The sequence below is a fragment of the Panthera leo genome, chromosome F3 (genome assembly GCF_018350215.1).
Source record: "Panthera leo isolate Ple1 chromosome F3, P.leo_Ple1_pat1.1, whole genome shotgun sequence".
In the NCBI taxonomy this organism is placed as follows: domain Eukaryota; kingdom Metazoa; phylum Chordata; class Mammalia; order Carnivora; family Felidae; genus Panthera; species Panthera leo.
The window spans coordinates 1315305-1329568 of NC_056696.1; the positions used below are offsets into that span (position 1 = coordinate 1315305).

The 14264-nt window shown below is 62.0% G+C and overlaps 1 protein-coding gene across 1 annotated transcript in view; it reads left to right on the forward strand.

Annotated features, from left to right (window-relative positions):
* The first annotated feature begins 1014 nt into the window (after positions 1–1014).
* Positions 1015–14264, forward strand: part of CAPN2 (calpain 2) — a 39590-nt gene continuing 26340 nt past the window's right edge. Inside the window, exons 1-2 of the mRNA XM_042926274.1 lie at positions 1015–1410; positions 5412–5481. Coding sequence (XP_042782208.1) covers positions 1174–1410; positions 5412–5481 — 307 coding nt within the window. The 5' untranslated portion in view covers positions 1015–1173. The remainder of the gene's footprint in view (positions 1411–5411; positions 5482–14264) is intronic.

The following is a 14264-nucleotide window of genomic DNA, read 5'->3' on the forward strand; positions in this document are numbered from 1 at the left end:
AGGGTGGACAGAGTAACTGAGGGCTAATCCACCCCTTTTCCCACTGACACACAGACACCTGCCTATCAGTGCCAGGGAGATGCAGGACATGCAGGCCTGGGCCACCCAGTCCCCCCGGGGAGCTGCCAATCCACGCTCTGTCCCTGACCGGTCACCCGGCGCTGTCCGTGCTCTGTCCCAGGACCGGACACCCTACACTGTTCTCCGAACACTCTGCCAGTATTGACACAAGCCCCCCATTCAGTGTGAGTTTCAACAAACAACCATTACCTGTGTTTTAGTAATCTGTATCACCAACTCTCCACGTGGAGCTCGAACTCATGACCCCAAGATCAAGAGCCCCAACGCTCCACCCACTGAGCCTTTTAGTGTAAGTACGTCCCTGCAGTATCTGGGGCACACTTACACTAAAAAAATACTGGTGTTAACCTGAAATTCGAATTCACCTGCGAAGATGTCTGTATTTGCCAGCACGGCAGCCCTGCCCGTGATCATCACAGGCCTGGAGGCCTTGGAACCCGGTGCTGCCGGTGGCCAGGTGTGCGACAGTGGTAGTGGGTGGGCCGGGCGCTCGCACCTGTGAGACCAGGGCGTCGCTGCGAGGCTCCCACGAGGTGACCTCTGCACAGCCGCTGGGACAGTGTCTGGCACAAAGTCGGGGACTAACTGATGGCAGCGAATCTAGTCCCCCCCCCCTCCTTACTGCCCTGGGGGTGCGGAGTGAGCTATAGGTCCGGCAGCAGGTGGCGGACCCCACCCACGGCGCCGAGGTCACCCCCGCGGGGAGGCACCCCCGCCCCAACAGTGCTCCGCGCCGGGAGACCACACCCCCACCGGGAGGCCACGCCCCGCGGCGCCGAGGCCACATCCCTCCTGAAGGCCACACCCCCGCCCACGGCGCCGGCGCCGAGGCCACACTCCCGCCCGGAGGCCACACCCCGCGGCGCCGAGGCCACACCCCTCCCGGAGGCCACACCCCGCGGCGCCGAGGCCACACCCCGCCGGGAGGGGGCGCCTCCCGCTGGGGGAATCACAGCCTGCAGAGCTGCAGACCGCAGTCCAGCCGCAGCGCACCGGGCCCGGCCGCGCCCCTGCAGACACAGGCTCGCCCTCGCTCGCCGCGCCCCTGCAGAACCGGCCCTCGCTCGCCGCGCCCCTGCCCAGACCCCCACCATGGCCGGCATCGCGGCCAAGCTGGCGAAGGACCGAGAGGCGGCCGACGGGCTGGGCTCGCACGAAAAGGCCATCAAGTACCTCAACCAGGACTACGAGGCGCTGAGGGACGAGTGCCTGGAGGCCGGGACGCTCTTCCAGGACCCCTCCTTCCCGGCCATCCCTTCTTCCCTGGGCTTCAAGGAGCTGGGACCCTACTCCAGCAAGACGCAGGGCATCGTGTGGAAGCGGCCCACGGTAGGCGGCACGGCGGGGTGCGCGGTGGGGGGAACTCGGGGGCATGGGAGGGGTGCGCGGATCCGGGGAGGAGTCCAAGGGGGCAGGGAGTCCGGGGAGGAGTCCGGGGGGCGGGACAGGGGGTCCGGGGTGCGGGGTCCAGGCCTCCGGCCGAGGGCCTGCGCCGGCCGCCGGGAGCGCGCCCCTCCCCGTTACTCGGCGCCCGCGCGTCCGCCCCGCGGCCCGGCCCCTCCCCGCCCCGGCGCTGCCCCGGCCGGTCCGGCGCGCCCTGCCCTCCAGCGCGGTTAGCAGGCCCAACCGGGGAGCCGCCTTCGGACTCCACGGAAAGTCGCGGTGACGTCAGGGGGTCCCGAGGAAACTAATCGGAGTCCCGTGGGGAGATGGCGGGAGGAGGGGCTGCGGGGAAAGGAGGGAGCTGGGAGGCAGGCAGTATGTGACCAGGAAAAGGGGGGCTCCAACTCTGCTTCGGTCTGCTTCGGTCTGCTTCGGGGAGGGCGGGATCCACAGCCTGGGGCCTTTGTGAGTGAGGACTGTCTCATGCGTGGTGGTTACATGTGTCCAATCAGAGTTCCCTGTTTAGTTTTCCAGATGGGAGCTGGCCAGACCTCGGCCAAATATTTACCCTGATGATTAAGGAAGGGCTGGGGTGGTGCAGCAAGGGCCAAATGTTCCTCCTCATTGCCTGGCCCACAATCGTCCCTGGGGAAGCTCGGGGCCCCTCTAAGCTCCCTTGTCCTGTACCTCCTGCCCTGGCAGGCCTTGGGACAGCTTGCCCTCTGATGTGGTCGCGCCCCCCCGCCCCCCAACCCCAGCTGGCCTTGGATTCCCTGCCACCTGCACCTCTGCAGACTTCATGGGCTTCCCCCACCAGACCTAAACAAGGATCCAGCCTCTAGATTCCTGACTGGAGAGTAAGGTTGCTGCCCTGCGACCACTCCTCTGTACCTCCCAGGTCACCTCCTGGTACCCCAAACCCCCCACCCCCCATAGGCCGCAAGTGCTGTAGGAATGCCCCGGACCCTGAGTTCATTCTCTGTCACCTGAGGGGTGACCCTGCCTGAACCATTTACCCTCTCCGCCTCCATTTCTTCATCTAAAAGGAAACATGTTGCCTAAATGTTTTTCTCTTTATTTATCTCTCTTTATCTTTTGTTATTCATCACTGAGCCCTGTGGACTTCCCTCAGGTATTTTCACAATTTAGAGAGACAGTTGCATATTATGGTCCTTCCTACTGAACTGGGGGGACCAGGGGGCCAGCATGTGTATCATTCACCGATACACCCCAGAGCCCAGCAGGGCTAATGCTCTTTGCAACATCCATTCACCCATCCAGCAATATTTACGGAGCACATATTCAATGCCGGGCTCTGTCTCCAGTGTTTGGAATATGTCCGTGAACAGGGAGATGGCGATTCTTCGCGGAATGAGTGAGTGAATGAATGCAGGAGTGTAACGAGCTTCCTCTGAAATTATAGTTGTGGAAGTGGTCGAGAAGAGAGCGCATTCCCCTGGCATTAGCATAGCGCTTCACTCACAGTTTACAAAGTGCGTTTACGCACTCCTTCACTTAACTCCTGCGTTCATTCCGTAAGCATTAACTGAGTACCTACTGTGTACCAGGCACAGTGCATATAGTTTCTGCCTCTTTCGACTTTAGGGGCAGGTGGAAATGCCTGTAGGGCTTCCAGACAGGAAAGAGGCCTGGAGCCATTTCAGGACCCCTGCTTAGGGGAGGCTGTTACGGTCCCATTCTGTGGTTGAAGAAATGGGGGCCTGCAAAAGTTAATATGTGCTCTCACGGGTGTCCGGGGTGGAACCAGGAGGCTGTCCAGTCTGTGGGTGTGCAGAGCCCTCGGCTTGCAACTGCCCTCTGCCTCCGCCCTAACTTCTCCAGCACCGCCGTGGTTGGGGTCAAGCAGGGGAGACAAAATGGCCCCCGGATTTGGACACGAGCAAGGTCATTGGTGACTTTAACAGGGCAAGTGCCGTGGGAAGGGGTGCAGCGCCTGGCTGCTATGGCCTCCAAGGGGGGAGTGTCCCAGCTACATTCTGAGGGTGTCTGTGGAAGGGGACAGGTTAGTGGTGGGCAGGGCCGGATTTGGGGGTTGAGAGGCTGTGGCAGGTGAGAACGACCTCTGTGCTGAGTCAAGGAGGAGGAAGGGACGGGAGACAGGCAGAGAGGAGGAGGTGGGGGAACAGGGTCCCCAGGAAGGGAGAGCAGGGAGGGGTCGGCGCAGGAGGGCAGAGGGTGTGCTCCTTCCCAGGCCTGGAGCTCACGGGCTGGGGAGGGGGCTGCAGTTACGCAGGCAGGAAACCACAGCTAGGACAGGCGTGAGTCCCATTGTTCCCTGAGCACAAACCTCCCCGAGAGGTTCAGGACTCGCTTACACCGCCTCAAACCTGCTTCTCCTGCCTCTGGGCTCCGGGAGGATCAGCAACTTGTCCTCCCCTGATAATAATAACAGGTGATGTCTGTGGAGCGCTTACAGAGGCGTCTCAGCATACTTGTCACACCGTCCCCATTTTACAGATGAGGAAACTGAGGCCGAAGGAGGGGAAGGAACTTGCCAGAGTCCTAGAACCCACGAAAGTGGCAGGGCCTGGGTTCCGACCCCGGTGGTGTCAATCCAGACCCCACACCCTCGGCCGCCCCCCTGGGACTGTCACAGCCGTGTTGAATCCAGTGCCCCCATGCTGGGCACAAGGTCAGTTTTCTAAGCACCCCTGGAGCCTTCTTTGGCAGGGCTGCCCCTGCAGCCCCCTGGAAAAATCCATCGGGGTTAGGCACCCGGCACACGGAGGAACAGCGGCGGGAGCCCCGTGTGCAGGTTAGTCTGCTGCAGGGGTGCTCGGCTGGCGGGGAGCTCGCCTCGGCAGAAGCTCGTTCTCACTGTCCGTCCCCCGAAACAGACCGACCTGGGCACGAAAGGAATGTGCTTTGCTATAGATTTCGGCTGCAGGGCGGGGGCCGGACTGGGGCACACCCGGGAAAGGCTCCTGCTTGACCGGAGGGGCGCTCCGGGGGCCGTGGGGTGGAGCCCTTGCAAACCGGGTTTGCCGGAGCTGATGAGAACCCTGATTTATGCCCCGGCTTCCTCTGTGGCTCTGGGGTGGGGTGAGCGCTTCAGAATCCGGAAACACCGAGGGAGGGCGGCAGGAGGGGCCAGAACAGTTCAACAGTGGCTCCCACCAGGCCACTTGCGGGACAATCCCGAGGCCTGAACGCCCTCAGAGACTTGTTGCTAATCAGTTAGAGGAGCTCCGGAGCAGAACGAGCTGGCTGTGTGCCCGTGAGTTCAAATCCCGGTGCCCTCTGTCACAGAGCGCTCGCTGTAACTTCCCACACATTGTTCTCCGTGGTTTTATCTCCTTCGCCTGCGTCCTCACCCGCAGAATGGGGACGCGCCCGTCTGTGTTCCTGGAGGGGCTCCGAGAGATAAAGCGCCACACACAGGACGTGGATGCTGCAAGTGTCCTGGCCCCGTGAATGAATTCAGAAGGCTAGAAAGTTCCCCTGCACATACCCAGCAGCACCACCAGACAGGGCACAACTAAACACCAAACCGCAGAGTACAAGTGCGCTGGGGCCCAGAATCCCGGAGATGAGCCAGGGCTGGGCGGTGAAGGAGGGCTTCCTGGAGGAGGCGGCAGTGAGTCATGAAATGTGGTCTGAGGCGAAACAGAGAGTTGGGCGGGGAGAGGTGCAGGGACAGAGGAGGGGGGCTGGTGTGGCTGGCGGGGCAGCTCCGGAGGCTGAAGGGACTCCACACGTGGCAGAGAGGTGGCATCGTGGCCCCGGGCGTGGCGACACGAGCGCTGGGGTTCCACGGAGCAGGGGAATGATAAGGACCCAGGGTGGTCTGTCTATAACTGCAGAACTTCTCCGAGGGGGGAGCGGAAGGGGGGAAGGCGCCTGCTGCGCCCACCGGGAACCGAGGTGTCCTGACCGCAAAAGCGTGTGCTGGCGGCTTGATGGCACCTTGTGGGTCTCGTTCCCAGGAGATCTGCGACGACCCCGAGTTTATTGTTGGAGGAGCCACCCGCACAGACATCTGCCAAGGAGCCCTGGGTAAGTGAGGCATCTGAAGGGGCTGCGGGGTCCTGTCTGCGAGGCCCCACCTTTCCTCCCCTCTCAGGAAGCCCGGTGATTTCCATTTCCAGAAGCTTCCTGGAATTTCTCCCCCTCCCCCCGCCCAGGGGTCCACGCCGAGGCTCACAGATGCACCAGTGTGCCCCGAGGCCCCCTGTGCCCCCTGCTCTGGGCTGCTGTTGGGGTGTTGGCCTCCACCCCCTGGGGACTGCCTTGCTCGCGGCCTGTGACATGGCGGGCTGCGGGCTGAGGGCCAGGGGACGACTCTGGTCTCCGGGCTCAGGGACCTGGATGGGGACTCAGTGCGAGGGAAGAGGACGCCGTCTGCTGCAGGAAGTTCAGGCCCCAGGGCGTCCTCTGCTCGCTGTGGCATCACGACAGCGGGAGGCGGCCTTGGTGGGTGCGACGTGCACACGTACAGCAGGCAGGTGGGCGCGGGTCTGAGGCGGAGGGCTCGCCGCGTCCTGCGTCGGTGGGAAACTCCCGAGTCTGTGGAGGGGTCTGGACAGTTGTCTAAGATGCTCACAGAATCCGCTCGTGGTAAATGGCGGATGTCCGCTCCCGTAGACCTGTGTCCCCTACCGGCTTCAGCCTGCCCCCTACGCGGCTCCGTCGGGAGCAAAACTGACCTGAACTGCACCTCCTCTCCTGGCCCGCTTGGCACAGGCCCTGGTGCCCAAAGCAGGAGCAGCCATGTGTCCCGAGTGAGTACCGGGTGCCAGACGCTGAGCTGTGACAGCAAAGTCCCCACGGCCCTGTGATTATTCCCGGTGTATAGGCGAGGACGTTGAGGCCCGGGGAGCTGGGGGTCTGGCCCACGGGCGCAGACGGTCTGACCCCGGGGCCGTCGTGTTAGGCCCTGGGCTAGACTTGTGCAAGAGGGCCTGGAAAGTTCCGGGCCCTGCCGGGGGTCAGGGCAGCTGTGTGAATCGTCAGGCTGGGCGCCCCAGGAGCCCCACGGGAAATGCCTCTTCGAGAACCCGGCCAGCCGGTCCGAGCCTGGCCTGTGCGTGTGTGCAGATGCCTGAGATGCCCGAGCACATTCTTACCTGCGGGAATCCTCCCCCATCCTCCCCCCTCGTTCCTTTCCACCCCCTCCCCGCCTCGCCAGAAGATAGAAGCCTCTCCTCGAGCGATGGGACGTAACAGGCCCGCAAGTTGGCAGAAGCCTTGGCCAACCCTGGGGTTTGGGAGATCAGGACACACACATGGCAGCTGTCACACCTGGCCTGTCACACGCAGCTGGCCCGCACCCCACACCGGCCCCCCTGCACACCGGCCCACACCCCACACTGGCCCGCGAAGTGTTAGGACACCTTAAGGGCCAAATTGCAACGGTTGCAGGATTTAAACCTTGTTTAACTAGCACCGGGCTTCTGGAAAGGAGCCGGCGGAGCTCACGTTCCTGGGGTGAAGGCCCTGGAGTGGATCGAACGGAAACAGAACCGCGCGTGATAAGCCCGCTTAGAACGCCCCTGCTGGCGTGTCCTTCCTGAGCTGTCTCACGCCGTGTCGCCGTCTGGCTGTCTTAGCCTTCCTCTCGGAGGCTCCTGGATCGATGACCATCTGTGACATGTGGTTGACGGAGCTCTCGCCCTGACTCTGGGCACGGGGTGGTCACTGTCGCCAAGTGCCAGCAGGCTCGGAAGCATCTGGAAGGGGGCGCTATGGCAGCGGCACCTGGTCACATGAACAGAGGTGGCAGCCAGGGGTCCCCTCTTAGATCGTAGGCGCGTCGTCACTCGGAACCTCCGTCTCTTCTAAAAATGGGGGGAGGGGCGCCTGGGTGGCTCAGTCGGTTGAGCGTCCGACTTCAGCTCAGGTCACGATCTCACGGTCCGTGAGTTCCAGCCCCGCTTCAGGCTCTGGGCTGATGGCTCGGAGCCTGGAGCCTGCTTCCGATTCTGTGTCTCCCTCTCTCTCTGCCCCTCCCCCGTTCATGCTCTGTCTCTCTCTCTCTCTCTCTCTCTCTCTTCCTCTCCCTCTCTCCCTCCCTGTGCCCCCTCCTCTGCCTCCCTGTTCGCACATGCTCTCTCTAAAATTAAAATAATAGGGGCGCCTGGGTGGCTCAGTCGGTTAAGCGTCCGACTTTGGCTCAGGTCATGATCTCACGGTCCGTGAGTTCGAGCCCCGTGTCGGGCTCTGTGCTGACAGCTCAGAGCCTGGAGCCTGCTTCCGATTCTGTGTCTCCCTCTCTCTCTGCCCCTCCCCCGTTCATGCTCTGTCTCTCTCTGTCTCAAAAATAAATAAACATTAAAAAAAATAAAATAAAATAAAAAATAAAAAATAAATAAAAATGGGGGGAAACGGGGCAAATGGTGTGGCCTCAGAGATGCCCTGAGATGAAGACACACATGCAACCCCCCCCCCCCAAACATGACCACTAGTAAGTATCGGAAAGCAGTTTTAGGTAAATTTTGTTAATGTTTATTTTTGAGAGAGAGAGAGAGAGAGAGAGAGAGAGGGACAGAGCACAAGCAGGGGAAGGACAGAGAGAGAGGGAGACACAGAATCTGAAACAGGCTCCAGGCCCCGAGCTGTCAGCCCAGAGCCCGACGCGGGGCTCGAACCCACGAACCGCGAGATGGTGACCTGAGCCGAAGTCGGACGCCCAACCGACCGAGCCACCCAGGCGCCCCTAGATGATTTAAATGATAGTTTTCAAAAGTCATTCGTATGATAGGTGCCTTTTAAGAAACGTAATAGGCTTTATTTTTCAGTGCAGTTGTAGATTCACAGAAGAATTGGGAAGATAGTAGAGAATTCCATTCCCCCCACCCCCACCTCACGGTCCCTGCGCTTGTTACGTCAATATCTGTCATCGTTACGCAAAGTCTGTACTTTCTTTAGATTCACGTCCTGACTCTGAGCCGGGATCCCATTCAGCGACCACGTGACGTGTCGACTCACGTCAGCTTGGCTCTTCCAGGTGGCAGGTTCAGATTCTCCTTGCTTTGCATGGATGTTGCAGGACGTTGTAGGGGGCTGTAGGGTGTCGCAGGACGCCCTGTATTGAATTTGCAGGTGCCTTTTTAAAAACTAATGCGTGTAGTTTAAAAACAAAAAGGACTGGGACTGGGGCTCCTGGGGGGGCTCAGTCGGTTAAGTGTCCGAGTCTTGATTTTGGCTCAGGTCGTGATCTCAGGGTTCATGGGTTCGAGCCCCAAGTCGGGCTCCATGCTGACAGCATGGAACCTGCTTGGGATTCCCTCTGTCTGTCTCCCTCCCTCCCTCCCTCCCTCCCTCTCTCTCCCTCTCTCTCTGCCTCTCCCCCACACTCGAGCTCTCTCTCTCTCTCAAAAAAAAAGAAAAAAGGACTAAGAACTAAGTGTCAGCTGCTTTGAGGGAGAAAGTAAGTGCCTTCCCTTGTGCCTCTCGGCTGGCGCGTCCTCCGCCCCACGGGGCCCCTCCGCTCTCGCTCTCGGAGCAAATGTGAGGCGCCCGTGAGTCATTTCCTCCCACCGCCCCCCTGCCAGCTGTAAACGCTCCGTCAGGGCCTTGCTTCCCGTGTGCTCCCAGATCCCTTCCTGCCGCCGGGAAGTCTGGAGCACTAGGCCTGCTGTTCGGCAGGAGCGGTGGGGGGGTCCCTGTCCTGCCCTGGCTGCCCAGCCGGGCCCACCACACAGCAGGGCTCCTGATCTCCCGCCCCCTCGCTGCACACGCTTGCAGCGGAGGCCCCAGAGTGCCCAAGAGGACTTTATGGGGTTCCCCTGCCCCCTGCCGGCACAGTGACTGGGCCTTTGTGGGGTGCTCCCTTGGATCCGTTTTCCTGAGGTCCCGCTACTTGTGACACTGAGAGGATGCTACCCTCTGCTGGCGGACCCCAGTCCCTCCCACACCCGCCACGGGGCTCAGCCCGTGTCCGTGACAGTAACGTCCCTGCTCCGCGGTCCCAGGAGCCTGGCTCGGATCACCCCACCAGTGTCCACGCAGCGGCAGTGCGGGCGAGGGAGCGTCGGGCTGAGGGTGGTCCACACGGCGTCCGGCGCCTGGCCAGCGGGTGCACTCCAACGCTGAAGGACGGGGTCCGTGTCTGCACTCTGTGCCGTGAGCCACTTGGGAGCCCCTGAGGAGGGACTAATGCAGGCGACGAGCTGGGTTTAATTTTCCAAGTGTAACTGCCAGGAGCCTCGTGTGCGTCGCAGCTACCCCGGGGGTGGCGCAGCGGGCCGTGTCGGGGTCCAGCCTCCCGTCCCTTGCCCTTGGGCAGGACGGTCCCCGCAGGCCTGTGCGTCCCCCCCAGAGCCACGCAACAGGTGTGACTAGCGGGGTCAGGAGTGAGCACGTGCGTGTGCGTCAGGCAGAGCGTGGCCTCGGCTCGGCCACTCGGCTCTCGCTTTGGGCGAATCCCGGGGTCTTCAGGCCTCCGTTGTCCTCATCCGCAAACGCCACGGGGCTGAGGTGACACTAGGCAATGCCGACGGGCGCGTGGCATGGGCCTTAGAAGCTGCAGGTTGGAGGTTGTCTTCGGGGACGAGCAGCTCAGGTGAGGCTGGGGGCGGCGCGTGTAGCTGTGCGACTCGGTTTCTCCATCTGGCCGGGGGGCCGCATCAGAGGGAAGGACCCGTGCTTGGTGGGCCGCTTTGTCATGTGACCTGGCCGCCCCCCCCCCCCCACCAGAGGCTCTGTCCCCGTTCTTTGCTGCGAGGGCCCGCAGGGGCTCTGGAAGTGAGGGGATCCCCGCTGTGGGCCATGGGGGCAGCAGGGACGGGGGAGGAGGGGCGTGGGTCCACGAGCTGGGACCGCAGAGGAAACAGGCACCTGGTGGCTTCTTCCTCCTGGTCTGGGCGGCAGGGCCTCCCTTCCGAGCGTCCCTGATCCAGGCAAGTGCAGAGTGAGGCTGGGAACTTCAGGGCTGTGTCTTCAGCTCTCCCCACCCCCCAGCCTCCTTTTAGGGCCCTGCTCCAGCAGGGGAAGGGAGGGGTCACTGGCTGCTGGCTGCCAGCTGGTTAACCAAGGCTGACAGGTGGGAGTAAGAGGGGACCCGAGGGGTGTCCCCTCCCCACAGCCGTGGATGTAAATGAGAAGTGATTGAGTGTCGTCTGGGGGGGGGGGAATTCCAGTTTGCGGCTACCCTCTTCCCTCTTCTGGGCTGCTCTCGGCATGAAACCGTCACGGAAGGGACGCCCCCAGTGACTCATCAGCCACCATCTCAAGGCCTGGGCCCCTGGCAGGGTGTGCACCTCCTGTGGAGAAGCTCCGGGGTGACCTGGGGGCGGGGTCTCCCAGCTGCTGGACACTGTTAACCACACGTGTGTCTGCAGGGTCAAGTGTGGGCGGAAGCAGCCTCGGCATCTTGGTCTGTTTGGTGTTTACGTCGCCGTCACCACGGAAAGCAAAGGAAAAACACCGAGGCAGTGAGCCCCGGGTCAAGCAGGACGGGAGGCAGGGCAGGGCTCCCCGGCCTCAGGGCCGTGGACGGTGGGGGCCGGGTGCTCGTGGGGGCTGTGCCACCACCCACTAGATGCGCCAGCCCCCCACCCAAAGCTGACGGTCAGAAAAGCATCCAGACGGATTCCCTGGGGTGGGGGAGGGGAGTTGGTGACCACGCCCCTGGGGGTGAACCATATAGGCAGGTCCCACAGGCCCTGAGAGAAGCAACCGTGGGGCGTGCTGAGGCTGGGAGGGCTTCCTGGAGGCAGCGGGCTGGCCTTGGGCTGTCTGCTCTGTCGGAGATGAAGAGCTTCCTCGGTCTTCGTTTTTGGTGTGTGCGTGTGTGTGTGTGTGTGTGTGTGCGTGTGTGCGTGTGTGCGCGTGCCGCATGTGTGCATCATGGACACGGACACATATGTGCTCACGGTGACACGGGCCCTGCCCTCACGAATCTTCCGTTCTCTGGGGACAGGCCACAGCAGCCGTGCTGGGACGTGAGGACCCACAGCTGGGACGGGGGACAAAAGCCCAGCGTCTCCTGGACTCTGTGCCTCAGTTTCCTGCTTGCGGAGGGAAGGGCTGATGGCAGGGGCAGAGAGGGAGCACCCAGACGTATCACCGTGCTCCCCGCTGGGAGAAACTCCCGGCAGCCGCAGGTGTTAGTAACCTCTGTCCGTGCCCCGCAGGGGGCCCCAGGTGACCTCGGTCGTGCACCAAGCTGCCCTTCAGGACAAGGGCGAAGGCCCGGGGAGCACAGCCCTGGAAATGTACTGACACGGCTGTGTCTGAATTCACCTTTTCAGAAGGGCCTTGAAGGAGCCATTCATAAGGCAACCGGGGAGGCCGTGTCCTGGGCGCGGCCTGTGTGGGGAATGGGGGGGTGCCTGGAGGCGGGTGAGCCCCCCTGGACACAGTCAAGCCTTTGTCGGGGTCCAGAGGGCGAGGCGGCTGTGCCCAAGGACCCAGAGACACAACCAGTCCCACTTTTCCCAGGCAAGTTAGGAGGGAGGGGTTCCCTGGAGCCCAGGAGCAGGTGCCTGAGGGTGGGCCAGAGAGACGGTCACCAAATAGTCCTCAGACACGTGAATAAATGAGTACAGGAAGTCTCTCTGCCTTAGGCACAAAATTCGTGGGTAAAAATCCCTCTGAAAACCCACGGCAAGTCACATGGGGAGAACGTGGTCATCCACCCGCAGGGGCAGGGGCGGTTGTGTTCTGTAAGGGGCCCCCCCAAGCCCACCCCCATTGTCAGCTGTCACCCCTTCCGGGGCCACAGACCCCGGCCTCGGAGACGTCTCCCGTTTGCGGTCCTTCCGCCAGAAGAAGGCGTGTGGTCACATTTCACCTTCACGCAGAGCATTTGGGGTTCATCTCTGAAGCCCCCCCCCCCCATGGACCTCGGCTTCCCTATCCGCCTGCATGGCCGAGAAAACCTGGGGTCAGAGAAAGGGAGACATGTCCCCGGGTTCATACACCACGAGCGGGGCGGGCTTCAAATCCGGTCTTCTTAGCCCGCAGCCTGCGCTCGTCCCACCTGGGTCCCCGCCCCCCACCCCGGCCGTCGGGGGTTCCTGAAGGCCCAGCGTGGAACAGGGTGTGCGGGGGCCACGCTGGAAGGACACACCCAGGCAGAGTGGGCAGACAGGGCAGCCGAGAGCCAGAACCAGAACCAGACGGGAACCGGGGAGGGTGGAGTCTGCCCAGGTACCTCCAGGGGTGACACAGGTGAGGGAAGGTTCCGGAGAGCGCAGGTGAGGGAAGGTGAAGGAAGGTTCCAGTGAGGGCAGGTGAGGGAAGTTCCAGTGACGGAAGGTGACGGAAGGTTCCAGTGAAGGCAGGTGAGGGAAGTTCCAGTGACGGGAGGTGACGGAAGGTTCCAGTGAAGGCAGGCGATGGGAGGTGACAGAAGGTTCCAGTGAGGTCAGCTGCTTGAGGGAACAGGTGCGCACACAGCCTGGAGCACACACACCTGTGAGGGGACCCAGAGGTCCCTGCTGGGGAGGGGAGGGTCTCTGTCCACCTAAGTGAAGGACAAGTCAGCCTTGAGGCCCTGCACCCTGCCCCGGTGATTTCTAGAATGCTGGCCTTCTAGCTGCCCCTGGCCTGGACTCGGACCCCCTCGCTCTCCAGGGCGCTACTCAGGTCCGGTCTCCGAGCAGGGCGAGGACTGTCTTATGCTGTGTTCAGGAAGAGGGTGCAGGCGCCTGTGGGCAGCTCCTGCCTGACTGAGCCCGGGCTGTTGGGGCACCTGGGTGGGCTTCTAGGGCAGGAAGCGGGCCAGAGAGGCCTCTCAGGCCTGTACCAGTCGAGTGTCTCCCAGGACAGAACAGGCCGGGCAGGGGTGCAGCTGGGTGTGGGGGGGCGGGAACCTGGATGTGGGAAGGGCTAGTCTGTCTAGCCCTCCGGGCACGGCCTTGTCTGCTCCATTAACGATGGATGTGGCCGGCAGCCAGCGTGTTCAAGGACCCGTAGTGACCCGGCTCTGACACTTGTCCCTGCCCACGGCCGGGGCGCTGCACAGACCGGGGCGGGCATCGGGCTCCCAGGATGAGAGGGTGAGTCACAGCTTTAGACCAAGTGGACGGAATGTGCCAGCATTTGCACATGCCTCGCCTCAGTGGGGCCCAACCCCTCCCCGTAGTGCACATGGTAAACCCCGTAGAGAAAAACAGTGAAGAAAAGACGATCCGGAAAGAAGTTGGTGTCACCATCCAGAGAGGAGATGCAGGTGGGGTCAGAAGGACCTTAGCTGCCGGAGGAGGCCCCTGCCTTTCGGGCCGATGCCAGACTGCCACAGGGGAGCCTCGCCGGACCCCCAGGAGGAGCTGGTTCTGAGGGGCCCGGTCCAGGGACCCTGCCCGGGTGGGCCGGCAGCCGACGCGCCCTCCCCAAGCAAGCCAGAAGGTTCCGGGGTCGGAGACGTGGGAAATGCATTGCACCCCTCTCCCCTGACCCCATAGAATTACCGGAAAGCTCTAAGCAGCCTCCACTCTTGACCTGGTTAGCTTTGCCCGTCCTGTGGAAATGCACTTGACCGCAGGAACCCTTTCTCAAGGAATACCTGGTAACTTCTCAACAGGATACACGTTGGGGGCCCAGGAGGAGGCGAACTGATTAGCTGTTCTTGCCGACGGTTGACCAGTTCTTACGGGAGGCCTCGACCGGAAATAATTTTCATTTAGAAGAACGATAGTAAGCTATTTTTCTCCTTACTCTAAGGGATGACATGACCAGCTAATCCGTTGAGGGCGTCAAAACGTCCCTAGCGTTTATGTCAAAGGACACATACAACAGTCATCCAGAAATACCTTCAGTTTGTGAAGACAGGACTTACAGAGGGACCCACGGCGCTCCCCACCTTCTCTCCCACCTGTCTTTTTCCCTTTCCT